At 38.1% G+C, this 21,423-nt stretch overlaps 1 protein-coding gene across 13 annotated transcripts in view; it reads right to left on the bottom strand.

Moving 5' to 3' along the window:
- ANKS1B (ankyrin repeat and sterile alpha motif domain containing 1B) overlaps window positions 1–21,423 on the bottom strand; it is a 1,094,885-nt gene that overhangs the window by 309,607 nt on the left and 763,855 nt on the right. For all 13 annotated transcript variants that reach the window (XM_059402276.1, XM_059402278.1, XM_059402277.1 and 10 more), the window contains one exon: window positions 5,695–5,793. In XM_059402276.1, coding sequence (XP_059258259.1) covers window positions 5,695–5,793 — 99 coding nt within the window. The remainder of the gene's footprint in view (window positions 1–5,694; window positions 5,794–21,423) is intronic.

Genomic DNA, 21,423 nt, shown 5'->3' with positions numbered 1-21,423 from the left:
GATCAGTGGTGTTTAGATCATGAAGTATTTATGTGTAATTAGCACATCTTTGGGGTCTCTAATTTGTGTATGATTATATCATATCATGCTATCTAACATCTAACTCTTTTTTGAGTGGCAATTGCAAATATGGCTTCTAAATCATCTAGTTGTGAATATCACGGTCCCATGAAGATGGCTGATGAAAATAAAAGGAGTCCTTTTCATTGTTATTACTGGTAGGTTATTCCACTTTAACCACAAATGTAGACCTGGAAACTAGATTGTAATGTAGACCATGATAAAGTGTATTTGCAGTGAGTAGACTTCTGTGGTGGACCCCTAGGGATCCCACCTCCAGAAATTTACTGCATCTCTAAACACCTCCTCCTGTATGTGAACTTAATTTAGTGACTTGATTCTCATGAATAGAATACGGCAAAAGGATGGCATGTTACCAAAGACTGTGACTTCCATCTCCCTGGCTCTTTCTTCTCCTCTCACTTGCTGTGCTGTGTAAGCCAGATGTCTGTTGTGAGGTACTTTATGGTGAGGCCCACATGAGAAAGAATTGAAGAAAACCTTCAGTCAACAGCTTGTGAAGGACTGAGGCCTCAGTCCAAAAACCCCTGAGGAACAGAATCCTTCCTATAAATAACCATGTGAGTGAGCTAGGCAGTAGGTCCTTCCCACTTGGGTCTTGAGATGACTGTAGCCCTGCCAGAGACCCAGAACCAAGGATCCAGTTAAGCTGCTTCTGCATTCTTGGCCCACAGAAACTCTGAGAAAATAAATGTTGTTTTTATATGCCACTAAGGTTTGGGGTAACTTGTTATATAACAGTGATAACTAACACTGAATCTTGTTTTTCTATTGGAATAACAGATATATCTGTGCTTTTTTTTTAAAACCCAAATCTCAAACTGAGGTTAGGAAAGGAGGTAATTTAATCCAACCAGAGGTTTTTCAGTGTTGTACAGTGAAAAAAATAATTGGAAGTATGTAGCCCAACAAATAGTAGTTAAATTGAATTGAACTTAGAAATAATGAGCAGCTGAAATGTAAATGTTCATTATGCAGTAAAAAAGAAGTAGGCTAACAATGAGGAGGAAAACTATGAACACCAGAAACTGTACTATGATCAAGAGTACTGTGATAACAACCGTTACTAGATAGCAAATATTGTTGAGTTTGAGTTTTGAGGAACTCCACCACTTAACTGAGGAAAATGAGCAGGGGAGGAGAGAGAGCATCAGAGAGGCAGGAAGATGACCAGGTAATGAGGACGCCAGAAGAAGACAATGCTGACAGCTGACATGACTATAGGAACTTCACTAAAGCTGAAGTGCAGTGAAGGTGGAAAGGGTCATATGGACTTTCTTCCCTACTGGTTACTGATAACCTTGTGTGCGGTGGTAGCGTAGGAACTAGTTAGACCCAAATAGGTTGAAGGATCGATAGGAGCAAAATAAAGGGGACAGTGAGTATAAACCACTACTCAGTAAATCCAAAGATAAAAAACATAAAAATATGAGGAAAGAAAATGTTGAAAAAGAAGTGGGCATGTGACATACAAGTTGCTGGTGTGCTGGAATATCTTCAGGATGAGAGAGGTTAAGAGGGCAGACAAATGGGTTCTGATGGAAGTCTTGCAAACATTTAAAATGAAAATGCTCATAAAAAAATTAAAAAAAAAATAAAATGAAAATGCTCTGAATTCCTGATTTCCAAGTGTTATATTGTCAAGGGATAAGAGACATGATGCCTTTTTAAAAGGATTTTAGAGGATTATCCAAATACTTGGTCATATGGAATTCGTACCTGGAAAAAGGTAAATGATGTGTTCAAATAAGTAATCAGATTGTTTTCCCAAGTCTAGGGGACAGAAAAAGTCCAATATGCTTACAGTTTCTAGGGGAGTAAAAAGCAAGTCACCTTCTCATGAAACTTTTGGTATGTTTCCTTTCTTAAAGAGAGAAAAGGGTGAAATCTGATCTTTAGAAGTTCTGGAAAACTTTTAGACCTAAGGAAAGACAGAACTGGGGTTGGTGAGGAAAGTGGAGACTGGGAGAAAATGGATAATTGAGCTTTGCTACTCAAGGTCAAGCATTATAAAAGACAGAGGGAAACAATGAGTGGAAGAGAGGAATTAATGTGCTTACTGTTCTAACTATGCCTATGCTTAGAACACACGGAATACATTCCATGTGATGGATGTATCAAATGTACTTGAGAACATGCAGACCTTTGCACTGGTGAATATTTCAATATTAAAAAGGGCATATTACAGAAAAACCATTCTTACCAAAGAGATAAACTTTTGTCTTTGAAATTTGAAACAACAAATAACAAATAAAGCATGAAAAACACGTTTTGAAGTGTGCTAACAGATCAAGATTGCATTTAGCAAACCACCTTTTCTCTGTTTAGGAACAATCTTAGGGATTCCAAAACACAATATGTTAATTAAAGGATTTCAGGTAGCAATCATGGAATATTTTTCATGACAGATGAAGAACACAGATATTCTGAAGACTAAAATTGCATAAACAAAACAAAGAGACACTGTGTCCCTTTTGCGGCAGTGCAAAGTTAGAGTGAATGCAAATGAATGTGCTGGCAGTAAAATTACACTATTAACCATCTGAAGATTGGGCTCATTACCTAAGAAGGCAAAGCATCAATTTGTAGCATTATAACATTCTGTTTGTGCTGATGAACACGTGTTTGGATGTTTTTATATATTCTCTACTCATTTGGGTGCATAGTAAGCACTTTCGCTTCAGCCTCTTGATAAAGGCTTAATTTTGTATTGTTTCTGCTATATTGTTTTCTCTAATGGGAATGATATTCTGTCTTAAAAATAAACACTCCATTTATTCTCCAAATAATTCCAAGATCAGGTTCTTCTGTTTCTCATTATCAAATGGCATATACACAATTATGGATATGTCTTAAAATTGAAGCACTTTTTGACTTGAAAAATGTATATTTGAATTAACATGAGGAAAATATTCATTCAGTTGTTCATTCTTCCATTCTTTAAATGCGCATGTATTGGGCTAAGCACATTGGGAAATTCAAGGGTGGATCTGACACTGCCTGCCTTCAGGATGTTTCTATGGCAGAAGTGGTGGAATCTTAGTAACTTCAGAGCTATCAAACCTCAGAGGAAAGAAAGCAGCAGTGTATTACTGCCTTCTACAAACATTTCTGACCACCTATGATGTGACTGCCACTGCTCTAGTGGCTGGATATATAGAAGGGAACAAGATAGTCAAGGTCCCTGAGCTTATGGACTCTGCATCTTGGGGAAGAGATGAAGAATAAGGAAAAAACAAACACATAAATACTATAACTTAAGGTAGCCAGAAGTGCCATGGAGAAACTAAAATGGGGTAATATGAAGACAGTGATGTTATGTGGGGAGTATGACTTTGAGGTCATCAAGGCCTCAGTGAGGAGATGGCAGCTGAGTAGAGATTTGATGATATATGGGAGCGAGTGTATGAAAATCTGAATAAAAGTCTTTTTACTAGGCAAAAAGACCAGTATGGAAAGGGCTTGAGGCAAAAATGAGCTTGGTATATTCTGGAACAAAAAGAAACCACATAACTAGAGTTTAGGAAAATGGGAGAGTGAGAGATGAGGCCATGGAGGTGGGAAGGGGCCAGATCCTATTGACTTCTGTAGGCTGCGATAAAGATTTTATTCTAAGTGAGAAGGACAGCCACTGGAGATTTTAAACAGGGTGTGCCATGATCTGATTTACATTTGAGAAGGATCATTCTGGATGCTGTGTGGAAATTCAGATATAGAGTGATAAGAAAGGTAACAAGGACAGAGATTAGGTATCTGTGAATTATCCAAGCTAGAGAGAACCAATGAGAAATTGACTCCAGTAATCCAACCTACAGATGATAGAGAGAACTTACTCTGGTAGTCCACTTAATGGTGGTTGGTTTGGGCCAGGTGATAATTACCAAGGTGAAAGACCGTGGTTCCATTTTAGGGAAAGTTTCACAAAGGAAGTGATGTGGAACTATTTGAGCTTAACTTGACAGGCAGCCTTATGACAAGAGGGTAGTCACTTATGGATTTGAGTGCCTACCATGGGCTGCACATTGGGCTCCGTGTTGGGGGTATAGCAGTGTAAAAGTCCTCACAGAGAATGAGGAGCAAACTAGCTGAAGAAGCAATATTTTAAGATAACAAAAGTAGTGAGGTGAACAATACACTTATAAGAATTACTTCTGGATTTAGTTCTAAGGCCGTTTTATTCTTTTCCTGTAACTGTAGAAAATTGTATGATCAAACTCCTTTTGTATGCGTAACTCTCCTCGAATTTGCAAAAGTGGTAAGGTTCTATCAGTGGACACTCAGTTCACTGTCAGTTGGCAAATTTCATCAGATCACTTCCTTAGAAACAGTGGTTAATCTTTATCTTTCTCGTTCTGAGGAGAAATTACAGCCTCATCAGGAAGGAAAAGAGCAAAGGAGAGCACAAAATATATGGTACGTTCCTGCATCTAGCTGCGAGTCTAACTTTTCATCTGCTTTCAGTCTTGCCCCCTGAATCTTTTCCCAGCTGGTTGACCCTACTTCAACTTTCCCTCCTTCTCATGCCAATTGTATACTGCCTCCAAAATTGACTGCCCAAAGCAGTCCAGTCATGTCTGTTCCTCAGAGCCTACAGAACAAATTTCAAATTCTTTAGCCTGACACAGACTGACCCAATCTACTTTTTCTGCTTTATCTCTGGCTGTACTCTCTGCTCTCTAATTGTTTTAATCACACTGGATTTTTTTTTTCTTTTTAAAGAAATTATTTAAAAAACTATGTTTATTTATTTTTTTTTATTTTTAAGCATAACACAAAACTTACCACCTGAACCATTTTTAAGTGTATAATTTGGTGGCAGTGATTGAGGACATTCACACTGTTGCGCAAATCCCACTGCATTTTAAATCACATAGTGTCACTATTCCTTTAATACTTTTGGCAATTTATATTTATATTTATATGATTTCTGCTGATCCCTGAAATGCTTTCCTTTTCCTTATCAGTTAAAGTCCTACATATCTTAAAGACCAGTGCTTAGATCCTACCTCTTCCTTTAGGTTCCTATGAGACCTTATCTGGAAACAGAAGGTCAACTCTGTTGCTAGGTAACATAGGGCTTATAGTTAAAATGATATGTTGGCTTGCAAATTGCATCTAGACTGAGAGGGTTTATACATGAGCTATAAATACCTGATGGGGATTTGATACTTTGGTTTTCCTTGAGTGATGACTCATAATTAGGCAGACCCCTTGCCCCTAAAGGCAAAGACTATTGGGTGTACAAGAGATAGATAAACTGCCTTTATTCAGGCTTTTAATTCAGGAACATTCCCACACCCACCAAATATTGATCTTGTCCTCTGGTACCTGAGCTGTCACCTGAGGGGCCTCGACTGATGTTTGTACCAGTATAAGGACTTGCACTGAAGAGAAGCCCTGAAGGTGCCCTGCTGGTCCTGTATGACATTCTTGTCATCCACCTAAAGCCAAGTTTGGCCCACAGTGGTTTTGTAAGTCTGACTGACTTACAAAAAGAACCGCTTTTGGGAGTTGCATCAATATGTAGAGATGTTGTCCTAAGTACCAATAGCCCTTTCATATCTGGACTGAAGACTCCTGTACATGGGGCCAGGCCAAGAAAGCATTGCTTACCTTTGGAAGGAGCTGGATTGCCTGTAGAATTCTTTGTCTGTGCCCAGAATTAAGGATTCCAATTTCCAACAAATCCTGATCTTCCATAACATTGCTTCCCTGAAATAAACCCAGAAATGTTAAAATCAGGTATTTTTACCATGGGTAAATAATGATTATTTATTATTTATATTATTTATTAATATATTAATATTATTTATTATTATTTATTACCATGGGTAAATAATGATTTATTTAATGCAGAGAAAAATAACTAATAAGTGAGCTGATTTTTACAAACAAAAACAGAGTCATTCTTCTGTGAGGGTGAGGGCAATTTGGAGGTCACCTATGTGACTGAGTTGAAGGTCCTAGGAAAGCTTCCTTCCTCTCAGAAATGCTGTCATGGCTCACTATTTATGATGGGGTTATCTGCATTGGGGATTCATTCCTGTGTTCTAAAACCATTCCCCTAAAAATGCAAATGCTTCTGAGAAGAGTTGCCATTCAGGATCTTCAGTGACCTACCTATATGTTGACGTGAATGAATCGGTTTTTAGTCTTCCCCTGAAAACAGACTGTGAGAGGAGGACTGATTAAAAAATTGAAATATACTAGGCTGGTTAAAAGTGGGAATTAATAATTAATCTTAAAATACTGAATGCCAGACATCTGATCAAGATATGGGGATACAACAATGAATAATTTGGAGGTCCCTGCCCACAACTGCCTTTATTCTTTCCAGTCCAGGGATGTAAAACAGATTTTCAAAGGCAGGTAGAATGCTGTGAATGTGCTATGATGGTGACACATGCTTGAGAACTCCAAGGGGATCTGGGTGTATGTTTTCCATAGAGGTGATGTCTGGTCAGGTATCTGAAGCATGGTTAGGACTTAGCACTCAACAGAGCAGGACACAGGGAAATGACATACACTGTCTCGTGGGTGAAAAACAACATAGCATATTCGGAAGCACTGGGTTCTTGGATGAGTTGGAGAGAGGAACAAAAGTTAAGGCTGTCAAGGTAAGCCAAAGCCTGACTATATGCACATTGCACACCAGCCTGAGGAATTCAGACTTCATCCTGACCATAACAAGGAGCCATGGACAGATTTTTTTTTTTCAAGTTTTATTTATTTATTTGACAGAGAGAAAGAGAGAGCGCACAAGCAGGCAGAGTGGCAGGCAGAAGCAGAGAGGAAAAGCAGGCTCCTCGCTGAGCAAGGAGGCTAATGCGGGACTCGATCCCAGGACCCTGGGATCATGATTTGAGCCAAAGGCAGCCGCTTAACCAACTGAGCCACCCAGACATCCCCATGGACAGATTTTTAAGGACAGGGATTACATATGAGATTCCAAATTTAGAAAGATCAGTTTAGTTTAGTTTTAGGGCAATTTAGTGGCTAGGGCTCAGTTTCTTTACCTGTACAATGACAAAGTTGAGATATACAATCTCCAAGAACCAATCTAATTCTGAAATTCTTTGATTTCAATGACTTTTTTTTATGCCTCTGATTAATATTCTAATACAGAAACTTACAGGTCGCTTATTTTGTTCCTAAATTTTAGTCTTTTGTAGTCTGTAAGCTAGTGTTTCCCTTTAAATTGAGGGGTCTATAAGGAAGTTCAAAATTTGAAGCACTCCTTTTTCTGGACAAATGAAACTATCTTATTAATGTGTAACAAAAACATTTATGAGTAGGAATTACAGAACACATCTTTATGGAGAGCAATGGGTACCCACAGATATTTAAAGCAAAAGAGAATGAATTCGAAAGGGCAATCCTGGGAGCACGGAGACCATTAGGAGTTAGTACAGTTGTTGTAGAGACAATGTGGGCTTAGACTGAGGTAGTGGTAGTCATGGGAAACAGAAAGACATGAGTGGGTTCGAAACTATCAAGAAGTGTGATTCAGTGACTGAATATGTGGAATGATGGAGCAATGCAGAATACACAGTACTTCCGGGCTTGGGCAATGGGGGTGAATCATGATGCCTTTCCTGAGGTAATAAAGGAGGGTGGGCCAGTCTTGTGTGGTACAGAGTGAGATTAGTATCTTTCCCTGTATAGGGACAGAAGAGACGAATGTGAACAATTTAATATCAGACTGCATTATAAATGGGTAATTGATTGTTCTTAGAAAGATTAAAGCCATAAGAATGGTACCATAGCTAGAGATTTAAAATGGGCATTCACTGGACAAAAACATTCCACCTACTCCTGGTATCCTTCCTATGTTTAAGCTACCCTGGCCTTCTCAGAGGAGGCAGAACGATCCAGGTATATAGCAGCATGATAATGAAAAGCCTAATGAAAAACAAATAAAGCCAGTGTTGGCAAAATGCCACAGGAAACATTGCTCTCAAGAAATTACTCTGTGCACACAGTAGAGCATGGCTAAGAATATAAATGGCCTCATTTTGAGAAAGCGTTATTATTTTCAGAAATGGACTAGTATGTCATGAGTAGGATATATGATACTATTCTGTATTTGACTTTTAGTGTTTATAGGGTTTCCAAAAGGAGTTAGAAGGATCTTAAAAAACAAAAACAGAAAAAACAAACAAACAAACAAACAAGAAACAGAAAACTTTGTCTGTCTATGTGCTAGATCATTATCAGGTTTTCTATGGGCTAAATTAACAACCCACAACATCAGCTCACACACATTCCTTGGGGTGTCTGTGCTTGTCTTCTGTCAGTGTATCTTCTGCTTTAGTAATTATAGATACCTACTATCTACAGGTAATCCTGAAAATTTGAATACTGAAATTGTTTGAAGGATTAAATCCTTAAAAAAACCACTGTTCTTCTAAATTACCAATATACCATCTTCTCTATCTTCAGTAGGAGGAAAATTTTTGAAAAATTGTAGGGAAGTTAGACATCTTCTCTTTGGGTCAAATTTCCTAGCATATGGAATAATTACCAAACACTTTTGAAAAATGAGTGAAAATTTGGGAAGCACAGTGCAAATGGTGAGAATGTGCCCAAGGGGAAATGGTACTAATTGTGGAAATGTAAAGAAAAGGATTCTCTGTCCCCAATGAGGCATGCTGTTAGAAATTTTCTATTTTCTCTCTTACTGCAATATATAGAGATACCAAAAATATCCTGGTGCATCATCTAGCCAGTCTTTTTTTGAAACACCAACCAGGCTTGGAGTCTAAAGATCTGGGTCCGAATCTTGTTTGGGTAAACTTAGCTAAGTCATATATTATTTCTAGGTCTCATGGTCCTCACCCGTAAAATGCAGTTCAATGAATACACATTCAGTTCTAAAATGCTATGATTTCAGTAATTTCTAACTTTCAATTTGTATCCTTATATGTAAATATAGATTGTATAGTTTGAAGTTACATTTACATTGCAATGACATTTTAGTGTTTCAGAGCTTGCAACCTAAAGTTAGCTTTAAGAAGTATGGTTGACCCTTGAACAACATGGGTTTGAAATGTGTGGGTCCACTTAAACTTTTTTTTTTTTTCAATAAATACAATACTGCAAATCTACTTTCTCTTTTTGACTTTCTTAGTAACATTTTCTTTTCTCTAGTTTACTTTATTGTAAGAATACAGCATATAATATTTGTAATTTACAAAATATGTGTTGATTGACTGTTATTACAAAGGCTTCCTGTCAACAGTAGGCTATTAGTAGTTAAATTTGGGGGGAGACAAAAATTATATGCAGATATTTGGCTGCACGGGGCAGCGGGGGTGGGGGGGTGGCCAGCACTCAATCCCTGCATTGTTCAAGGATCAATTGTAATTATAGAGAAATACAAGAATGCACTTTTTGGGGGGAAAAATTAATCTCAGTATTAAGTAGGAACTTATAACATTTATTATTAAAAGAAATGACAGAATGCCTTCAGTCTGTAATATCAAGGCTTCTTACAGGAAGCCTTTCAGGAAAAAATCAAATGTCTCAAATCTTACAACTAACCATTTCATTTGCACTTGGGTAACAGATGTGCCATCAAAGACAATAAACATTTCCATTCTTCCTGGGAAGCTGGAATTTATTCTGATGTTATGACTTGCCTTTACTAAATGTTAGAAATATCACAGCTTATCTTTTTTTACCCCCTTCAGTAATAGCTGAATGTAAACTCTGGCTTTCTCTCTCTTTCCTTTTTCACACGACTGCCAGATCAAAGGTTTTTGGAGTAGAGCTCCATGATGTGTGTCTTTTGCTTAATTAACTACTACACTGTACTGTCTACCCCCTCATCCCTAGTATGCATGCTGTGTGTACTTCCTATCTCCCATTTACTCCTCAACCCACCACAATAACCCCATAGAGTTTCTCTGCCAAATGTTGAGAAAGATGTCTCAATTGCCATATCTAGTTGATTCTTTTCAAACCAGATTTCAAAAATGTGTTGGCCACAGGTGGCTGGTGTCTACAGTACTGGACAACACAAACAAGAAGATTTCTGTCATCAAAGAAAATTTTGTTAGACAGTGCTTTTCCACAATTAAAGGCATTTCTTTTGAAACTATAGTTGAATCACATAAGGAAAAAAATGGGGACTGATAGGGAATCAGAACAGGGAGTCAGAAATACTCATGAGTCATCCTCAGGATATAATTGATGTGCTTCTTAGTCAAAGTTCATGAACATAAAATTGAGGATGTTTAGCAAATTTTCTTCTAATTTTTCAGTCATTAAAACAAATTAGTAGCAGTTCTATTTTCATTAGTGTTTCTTATGGGACTAGAAATCTATGCTATCAAAATGACAAATCAAATCAAGGAGTAATTTCTTATTTTCTTAGCACACTACCAGGCACATTGCACAAGGCACTTAGGGAATAATAATCAGCAGATAAAGTTGCTTAGTTAATGACTTACTAGAAGGATCAAAGGCCCAAGACAGTGTTTTTTAGAATAGCTGTCCTTTTACTGACAAGAAATATCTAATCCAGGGGTCTTTATTGCTTTCTTAAATCATGGAATGGGGAAAAAATAACATATTTTATGCTCTGAGAGCTGAAACTCAAGTTTCTCTGACCCTAGGGAGAATATTTTGTATTACTGGATTTTTTTTTCAGCTGTGATAAACTAACAATTTGACCAAATAGAATCAAAAGTAGTATTTTGTTCTTAATGCTCTATGAGAAATATAATAGCTACTTATTGAATTCTTCTCTCAAAAATATCTAAACTGATCTTCTCTGATCTGATCACTGATCTGATCACTTCTGTCTCTCAGAACTCCAGCTTGAAAAGTCCTCTTATTTTCATAACCTCAATTCCATATCAGATTCATTCAGCAAATGTTCCTTCATGTTGCCTATTATATGTAATAAATCCCTACAGATGCTAGGGAAACATATTTAAGGACCACAGGGAACTTGTTTATTTTTAATATAACCTTAAGCTGGATGTTATTTATTCTCTCTCTTCAGTCCAAGACTGAAAAAATTGATAGGACTCTGTCAATTTGGAGAAAAAAATTTTTTTTGCTCTATAATTAACTAAACTAGATTCTTCTCCACAATTTGTGTGGCCCGAAATATTTAAAACAGAATATTTGTATAATAGAATGATAGCAAGATCTTGCAAACTCACACACAGGGAAACACATATTTTGGATTATTTTTAATATTTTTTACAGCATAAATGATGTTGTGGCATAAAACTATATATAATGTTCGTGGAATAACATACCTCTTAGCTTTTATAAAGGCTTTGAGTCAATTTGATATCAACCTACAAGTAAACAGAATGCCAGTCTTTTCTGCATGATTAGGATGGTAACTATTGGGATAAGTCCCAGATTTATAATTCCCCTGACAGTGTTGGAAAGCTTTATTTTGTTTATCAGATGGAAACATGGGTTACCGTAAGTAATCAGATAATGGATAATGTGCTTCTTCCAATTTTACACAACTAAAAATTTTTTGTGTGTGTGTTTCTTCCAATTTTAATTCCCTCTCTTACATGAATGAAATAACAGTATACTTTTTTTTATCCCTCTACCTTAGCCTTCCATTTGAAAATGTTCTGTCTACCGCAATGGAATTTCTTGTTCACGGCTTAACTAGATTTTCACATTCTTAGCTTACGAAGAGAGTTTCTTAGAGTCTTTAGACAACATGGATCATTGATTCAAATAAATGTCACATTATTGAGCAATAAGTTAGAGAGCATCTTATATATGTATCTATTTTAATAAATACGCTGTATCTTAGAATTATTTTTTAAGATTAGTATTTGTTACTAACATGATTGTAATGAGTTTTATACTACCAGTTTTCCCCTCTTTATTTTTCACTTCTATTTCCCCTTTGAAATATCTGTTCCGAAGCTATGGAGAGAGAGAGAGGGAGGGAATTGAAGTAATCAGGTATTTATTTGTCAAAGTATTGAGCAAGGTTTGATGATTTCATAAGTTACAACTCTAATTCATTTGAGTGTGTTCATGTAGATTTTAGAATTATGTATAAGACTTCAAAGTCATTTATACAGTAATCTGTTCTATCTTGGTCAAATGTTTCACAGATGCAAGAGGAAGCCTATTCTTTTTTAAGGATGTTAATCCACCAGTCCTATGAGAAGGAATGAGATTGTGAACAAAACTTATTTCTACATTCTTACTTTTTTCTGGATACATGCATATGAAAATATGAAGCTTATGAAGACCTACTGTCTTCTTTAAATTTTCACACCAATAGCAGGTGATGTAAGCATAAAGCAAATTACACACTTACTGAGTTCTTATTATGTGTCAGGCCCTGTTTTGTTCCGTTTTATTTATTTATTTATTTTTGAATACTTTTATTTATTTATTTGAGAGAAAGTGAGAATGAGAGGGAAAAGCAGACTCACTGCTGAGTGGGGAGCTTGTTGTGGGGCTCTATCTCAGGACCCTGAGATCATGACCTGAGCTGAAGGAAGACGCTTGACCAGTTGAGCCACCCAGGTTCCCCAGACAGGCCCTGTTCTAAATGCCTTAGATATATTATCTTACTTAATTCTCACCATAGCTCTCTGAGATAGGTGCTTGTTCCATTAGCTAATAGGAGCCTTTTGTGTGACTATTTCCCAATACTGCCTCCAGTAGGGTTAGTGTCGGAGAAAAAAGATTCAGTTAAAAAATGTGACTAGACCTAAACCATTTGCTTTTTGCTTTAGAGCCATATAAATTTCACATTTGAAGGCAAGTGTTCCGACATATTTTACATTTGATTTCACAACGTTTGAGCAACAATGAATCTATCTTTATAGAAGAGAATTTGGAAAGCTGTCTGACCTATTCTTCCCTCCTCTGCTCCAGTCCTCTCTGTTCACTGAATCCTGGAATCGGGACTGGCAGGGACGTTGGGGGGGGGGGCGGTTTCTGGTCTAAATGTTCCCTAACTAACTGCAAAGCTTTAACTTCCCTCTTTTGAAGCGTGGTGTCTAGCTGGGTTACACCATTCCCAAAGGGGTAGGGCGGATATTAAATGCTTTAAATGGTCTTTCCCAATAGCGGAATCTGAGCAGGGGGCTGGGGGGATACCTCAGTCCTACTCGTTTAGTTCCCACTGTGCTGCAGACTGCGACAGGAGAGCTATTAGAAGAACATGCCAAAAGTGGAGATGAAAACAGTTAGCAGCTGTCCTGTGTCCTTTTCCAATCACAAGCTGTGAAGATGAAAAAAATGTTTTTCCTTGGGTAGGCCATACATAATCTTGGCAGGTATCTGAGTTTTGTTCTTCTATCTAATATGCTGAACATTCCCCAGTGCCTCATAAGGGAAAAATGAGCAGCAATTAGATTAGTTTGGACACCCTGCTCTTAACAGAAGAGGAACATGGCACCTTCATATTTACAACAGGCTCCTCTTGCAAGTGATCTCTCACTGGTGGTACAGAATTCTGAAAGGAAGCTCCTCTCTGGAGAAACAAAGAGAATTTGCTACCAAATATAACCAACACAGCCACACACTATGAAGTAGAAAAAGCACCTAAAATGAGTAGTGTTAACTACCAGTCATTGAGGACTCACTGAGTACCAGGTACTTTGTCCACCTTATTTAGAAACCTTACTACCCATTGTAACAAAGGAGGCAATACCTTCATGTCACAGACAAGGAAACTAAGTCCCAGAACTGTGAAACCATCTAGCAACTTCACACAGTTAAAATACAATGGATCTGGGATCAACGTTTTACTCTTTGAGACCGTGACACTCATGTTTCCTTCGCTACAGTAAAGGAACCAAATGTTCAGTAGAGGACATTTTCTAGATGGAGATTCCAGTCAGAGGATGTGTAATACTGCCAAGAAGTAACTCCTGTGATGCTATTTTCACCATAGCTTCACATATATATTGACAGACCACTGGGAGTGACTGCCATGGTTTCTCCAACACATTTTATTTCAAATAAATTATTTACCTTCTGAAAGGTTAAGTAGTTAGTTCTTCCAACTGTCTTAACATAATCTAGAGCCAAGCGTGCTAATCTAAGTGACAGAGTCTGGCTAAAGCACCAACTAAGTTCTCATACTCTGAGCCAGGACTGTGCTGGGAAGTGGAAAAGAACAGCATGGCATCGACTTGGCACTTCTCAGCTCTTCTGTAGAGCCTTGTCAAACTATCTTTTCTGGTCAACTGAGAAAGGCCATGTTGGGTTTCTTTTCTTTATGTCTCTTTCAAAGCCAGGATGTCTGAAAATTATCTAATAAGGTAGAAAATGCCTGGGAATGTATTAAGGACATTTGTGTTCCTAACTTAACCTGTTCTGAATCCAGAGAAAAGAGTCAGTTGCAGTCCCCTGAGAAGGCTATCCAGGCTGAAGAAGGCTGTCACAGTGAAGGTGGATAATTTGGTCCTGTGAGAATTGGAAGACTGGTCATAAAGGCAACTCATTAACCATCAAAGAGATGGTTGTCCTCAAGAAGTGGATATCTACAGATTTAAAGATGATGAGGTTGCCTGATACTGAACTGTATTCAAGAAAACGTCAAATGAGTGTAGGAGGAAAGGAACAAGGAGGAAGAGAAAGCAGGGAGGGAAAGAATGAGAAAGATAAAGTATTGCTCATTAAGGGTGAAGGTAGTAGTGAGGAAAGTAGGGTTGCCAGATAAAACACAGAAATTCCAATTTACATAGGATTGTATATTTTTATTTGGTTAATCTGGCACCCTTACAGCAGAGGCTATTGAACACTGGAAATGAGCTAGCGGAGTCCAATCCATAATCAGAGCTACCACAGAGATAGGATTTGCCACTAATTCATTTATTCAACATATATTTGTTCATCTAATATTTTGTGAGCTCTTACTATGTACCAGGCACGAGGCTGGGTTCTGAGACACACTAAGAACAGAACCGACAAGGTCCCTCTGCTTTTAGAGTTTATAGTCTGGTGGGGGAAAATAGGAAAATAACGAAACAAAAAACTATGCAAGTAATTATTATTTAGCAAAGTTTTATATAGGCCAAGAAATATTAAGGGCTTTATTTTGTTTATTGCCTACAAAGACCCCTGAGGTTGGTACAGTTATTACCCTTATTTACAAATAAAGAATTGAAAACACAGAGAAGCTAATAATTGCTCAAGTTCACATGTCTAATAAAAATTGCTCTAAGGAAAATTAATACAGTGCCATGGTAAAAAAAAAAAATTACAAAGGAGATTTATGCTAGAAGGAATGGTCAGGAAAGCCTCTCTGAGGAAGTGACATGTAAACTGAGATAATGAGGGATTAAAAGGAGCAACCAAAACACAAGAAGAGCCATCAGAAGGGCATTGTAGAAGGAACAGCAGGTGCAAAGGCACTGAGGTGGGAAAAGAGCCAGGGAGATTCTAGGAATAGACTGAAGGCTAAAAAGACAAAATACAGTGATTGAGGGGAAAGAGGACAATGGAGGGGAAACAGGGAAGATAGTGGAGATCCTGATAAGGGCTCTGATTTTATTCTAAGTGCAATCGAAAACACTGAAGGAAATAAACTGACATATATTTTACCATACTCTGGCTATGGTGTAAAGAAGGGATGGAGGAATTGGGTGACATGGAACCTGAACTCAACAACCTGAGTTGAAATGATAGCCTGGAGACCCTGAAATCTGAGGAAAATGGGATGAAATATGACCTGTTGGAGAACCACAGGAATTGGCCTCACTGGAGAGTCAAATTTCCAAGCTAAATATAATCTTTCATTTGAATCAAAAAGAAAGTCCAGATGACAAAGACAGAAGTCAAAATGGTCTTTGATATAGTATCTAAATTAATACAACTGTGGCTAGAGATTGAATACCACCTGTTAAAATGTAAACACCCATACTCCATGGACTCACCATTTCTATTTCTAAGTTGCAGACATAGTTGTGAGGCTGATCCCCTTCTCCCTTGCTATCTTCTACCATGCAGGCTGGAGAAATTCAATGCTTCAACTTCCCTTGAAGCTATGGGTGGACATGTGACAAAATTTGCCCACTGGGGAACTTCTGGAAAAACTTTTGCTTTTCTGATTAAAAGGGAGAAATTCACCTGGTATCTTTGTATGTCCATAAGAAAGTGGCTGTGGATTTCCCCCGATGAGTGTGGTCAATTGTTCACATAAAGTGGCAGAGATGGGTTCACAGTTAATTAACCAGCAAAAACAAAGAACCCTATTGGACATCTGTAAGCAGGCAAGCATGAGTTGTGGGAGAGTTAGTCCCTAAATAAGAAATGTTATTTAAAGCTGTCTCTGAGTTTTGCATACAAGTGGCTCTGGCCAATGCTGATCTGTTGTGAGGGAAAATAATGACAAGGATGTGGACTATGGCATGTAATAGAGGTCATAGCTGAGACATCAAGGTATTTACCTTAGACAGACCTGGGTGCAATAACCACAAAGAAGTGTGGAGAAGGATATTAGAAAGAATGAAAACTATCATAACAAAATTGGGAGGGTGTGTGTGTATCCATCTACAGATTCTGTTCATTCTAATTTTGACTTAAAATTATGCAATCTCACAGAAATAATTACTTGAAGGAATTTGTTTTCTATGGATTTTGGTTTCTATTCACATTTGCTGGATGTGAAGTTACCAAAGTGTTCATGGGGTTGACAGATTTTAAATCTGGGAGTGGCTTTTAGCTTCTAATTGAAGAGGACAGGCATCCAGAGATTGTGGAGTCATCGTAGTTCTAAAGGAAGCACATTTTTACATAAATTTGAGTTTTTATGGGAAAGGATTTTTACACTTAAAACTTGGACACATTATAATCTTAACAGAACAGAAACAATGAGAGCATTTGTGGGGTTTGTTAGGTTGGCCTGAGCATGTGACTTTTCCCTGAACTCTCGAGATGCCAAAGTTTGTGGTTAGGTCCTTGGTAACTTGGAATGCCTTTGGTGGACAGTGAAGGTGATTGCCCTATTGAAACCATTGACCAGAATATTCCTGACTTTTCTCCACATTTATTTTTGGTTTTAGTTTTGGTCTTAAAGACATTGTTCTTGAAATATCTTCAGGAGAAAACATTTTATTCCCCACGAAAACTTTGTTTTTGCTTGCTTTATATAAAAAATGTGGTGTTGGGAAAACTCACTGTATGTTTGTGTCCCCCTCATCCCCCAGATTCATGTGCTGAAACCTAATTCCCAATGTGGTGATATTTGGAAGAAGGGCCTTTGGGAAGTGATTGGGTGTTGAGGGTAGAGCCCTCTTGAATGGAATTAATGCTGTATAAAAAAGGCTTCAGAGAGCACCCTTGCTTCTTCTGTCATGTGAGGACACAGATGAGAAAAGATGGCCATCCATGAACTAGGAGGTGGGCCCCTATCAATCACCAAATCTGCTGGTGCCTTGATCTTGGACTTACAGTCTCCAGAACTCTGAGAAATAAATTGCTGCTGTTTATAAGCCAAGCAGTCTATGGTATGTGTATGGACTAAGACATAAAACAGCACTGGAATTAAGGATGAGGAGATGGTCACTGTTGTTTAGATACGCAGGAAGCTGACCCAACCATAGGATTAAAGAACGCTGAGCAAAATCACAACTCAGAGTTGTTTGGACTGTTGTAGAGTTGTGTAGCTCTACCATTTGGCCTTAGGTTGAATACAAAGAGAAGATCTTTGCGAGGCACACAAACACCCCTGTTCTCTGTATAGGCATCTATACTATGAAGGATACTCCTTCTTCATTTTCTCCTACCATTTTCTTCACTAAACAAGAACAAGATATAGGAGAAAGGGAGATACCCTTTCTCATGATGAATATTATTAAATGCCCCCTTGTCTAGTTTTTCTAATTAAAGAGAAGTTCTTAGTTTTACCTCCAAAATATTTACTGGTACCAAAACCATCACAAATTCCTTCATATTAATTTGAGCATTATTGGAAATGGACATATTTTGTCTAAGTCAAAGCAGATGCTAACAGGCCACAGAATCTCTTATTTCTTTCTACTTGGTGTTATATGTCATGTTCTTCATTAGATAGCAAAATTCTTGGAAGAAATGATCATGACTTAAGCATCTTTGCATCTTCTCTATTGGCTATATTTTGCTGAACTTTTGAATAAAATAAAAGCTTGAAAGAAAGAATACTAAGTAAAAAACCAGGAACCATAAGTTTATAAAAGATATCCAGTCTAAGGCTCACCAAGTAAGTCTGTAGCAAAAGGGTTGAAAAGTTTGAGCTGAAAATTCTAATATTGAGGATGTCTGATTTTTTTTTTCCCTAATTGAAGAAAGGATAAAGATGGAATTTCCGGTACACGATAACACCAAAATGTTCTTAATTTTTTTCAGTGTTGCAAATTCTCATGATTTGATTTTCATCCAGGACTGTCAGTTGAGACATCTGATAATCTAAAAGCATTCAGAGAATTAGGATCCCATATGGCTCAAAAATATTTCCTTTCCGACAGGGAAAAAGAGAACACACTGTGAAAATAATACTGGTGTAGCCTTTGGTTTATGTGTAAAAGGAGCACAAATGAATTTAAACCTTTACCTATGGTATAGTAATCACTGCAATGATCATCATGGTCAATTACAGTGAATAAATTAAGAAGAATATACAGTTCTCACAAGCATGTTGCCTTATGAAAAAGTAGAGATATTTCAAAGCAGTGATAGTAATGTAGTTAGTTTAGTCTTATGGAAACAACATTCATTGGAAATGAGCACCAAATTAGGAGTCCTGACTTATCACTAATTGTGTAAACCTGGGAGTCTTTCAACTTCCTTGGGACTTTATTTTCTCAGCTGAACAATGAAAAAAATTGGACCAGATGTTCCTCTTTAAGACAGCATCTGTTCTGGAGGTTCTAGCTGGGAGTAAATCTACTCATTTACTCATATTGTTTGAAGAATATTTCTCCTTGTTTGGGGGAAGTTATTTTCTTTAAACAAATGTTGAGTATTAATGTACATTTATATAATGATGAGAGAGGACAGAGACTTGGTTGAGTTCAGCCAACTGCACTCACTGAATTAATAATAACAACAACAGTAGTAATAATAATAATGACTGGCATCATTCATTAGGTGTTGACTGTGAGCCAGAGATTGCTTTGTCTTCAGAGTCTATGAAATAGATACTATTATTAATACTCCCATTTTACAGATGAGAAAAGTGAAGTCGAGAGATGACTAGAAACTTGACTGAGATCACACAGAAGTGGTAGAGCTGCTGTGGCAACTGAGGTGGCAATAAAGGGAATGATGGGAGCAGATAACCAGATGCCCCCACATCCCATAGTTTCCAGACAAGTGTCTTCCACATGGAATTGCCTCACAGAGATTAGATGGGGGGAGTTTCTCCTTACTAGCCCCATGGTCTGCATCAACTCTCTTTCTCACTATCTCTAGTGAGGAACTGGAGATTAATAAAGAGGATGGAATTTAGAGCTCCGGGTTCACATTGCGGTTTTGCTTTTTAATAGCTGAGTGACTCGGGCAAGTAAACTTCCTTTCTTCATCTGTAAAATGGAGATACCAATGACGCCTACCTTTTAGGGATGTGGTACATAATGTTTATGGAATTGCTTCATAAACTATAAAGTAATATTGCTAAAAATAAAGCATGCCTGCTAGGAACTACTTTTTTTCCCATTTTTTTTTTTCCGTTAAGAACATAGAGCTGTAAATCTTCTAGTTTCATGTTGTTTTTGCCAGAAATAGTCTATTCTGAAAGAGGCAGCTTGTGTGGTGGAAAAAAAAAATGTAGGTTTTATTCCTAGCTCTGCCATTTACTTAGCGTTTTGGCCATGGGCAAGTCGCTTAATTGGGCATCCCACTGGGCCCCAGGCTTAGGAGGGCCCTGTGCTCAGAGTTTTAATGCTCTGTGGTTGCTGTCTTGAAATTTTTCAGCATTTTTTCTCTGACTTTTTATTTTGTAACTGAAGATTGATGGGACAATGGAGTATGTGTTGGGTTTCTCACCATGACTCAGAGATGGGTTCTACTGAAAAGCTCTTCAGCGCTTCCTAGGCTCACTGGCCCTGGGCCCCACTTGGCCCCTTCTCTACTTGGTCCTAAAACAGCTGCTGCCCCACTCTCTACCTCCAGCAGAGTTGTAGACACTGGCATAGGACAGGTTGGGATTAGGCATTCACACTCTATGGCACCTCAGGGTGTGCTATGTTTTCCCTTACTCCCCGACAAGCTGCAAGTACCATGGCATGTCTGGTGGCCAGTGAACCAAAGTTTACCCTTAATCCAGATACAAAGAATGTCCTGACACATAGATTTAAAAATCACTGGAGGTCCACTGTCACCCATAGGTTCAAATGATGGGCCTCTAAGAAAGGGAGATGTCTATCCTGATTTCCTCAGACCCTGCCCAGTTCCAGGAGCTGGGCACTGGAAGGAGAGCTCAGCAGATAACAGGCTCTGCAGTGAGGCACTGTGTTTGTATTAGGAGGCGGGGTCCAGGCTCCATTAGGAGCCAGGGTCCATTAGGAGGCAGGTCCTCTAGGCCTGCGAGGGTCTTCATTCCCTGCAAGTATCCTGTGCCTGGGAGCACTCCCTTGCCTGGAAACCTTCTTTCCTTCTAGCCTTCAGCCTTCCTCATTTTGGTTTGTATTTGTCTCTTTTGGCCAGCTCACGGCACCCTTTGGATTAAAGCTATGAAATAGAAATTGTGTGATTTTGGTTATTCTACATACAAATTAAATATTTTGATATTTGTGTTTAAAATTGGCATTTCAGGTGCCTGGGTGGCTCAGTTGGTTAAACAACTGCCTTTGGCTCAGGTCACGATCCCAGGGTCCTGAGATCAAGTCCCATATTGGCTTCTGCTGCTCAGCTGGGAGCCCGTTTCTCCCTCTCCCTCTGTCTGCCACTCCCCCAGCTTGTGCTCTCTGTCAAATAAACAAATAAAATCCTAAAATAAAAATAAAAATAAAAATATAATTGACATTTCACAATATAAAAACAAATGGCAAAATTCGTACTAAGAAAAAAAAATCTTAATTTTTTTTTACTCAGAATACTAAGTAGTAAATTAAAAAACACCATAGCAAGTTTGGAAAAACACAAGGAAGAAAGGAAAAAGTCTTTATGTAATTTTGATGGCACTTTTACTTCCGCTTTTAAAATGAGGTGTCCTACATTTTTATTTTGCACTGGGTCCCACATGCTCCCAGTGTGTAAGTTTTGCATAATCACCTGGTCCCTGCATCACTCCACAGGTACATCTGGAATATCTGTAAGCTCAAGTTAGGAAGCACGGCTGGACTGACCCATGAACAGCTTATTCTCTACCCAGTTATCTGTGCCCTTATCTTTACCTTTCTAAGAAGG

The sequence above is a fragment of the Mustela nigripes genome, chromosome 6 (assembly GCF_022355385.1).
Source record: "Mustela nigripes isolate SB6536 chromosome 6, MUSNIG.SB6536, whole genome shotgun sequence".
Classification (NCBI taxonomy): domain Eukaryota; kingdom Metazoa; phylum Chordata; class Mammalia; order Carnivora; family Mustelidae; genus Mustela; species Mustela nigripes.
This window is presented reverse-complemented; position numbering and strand designations above follow the sequence as displayed.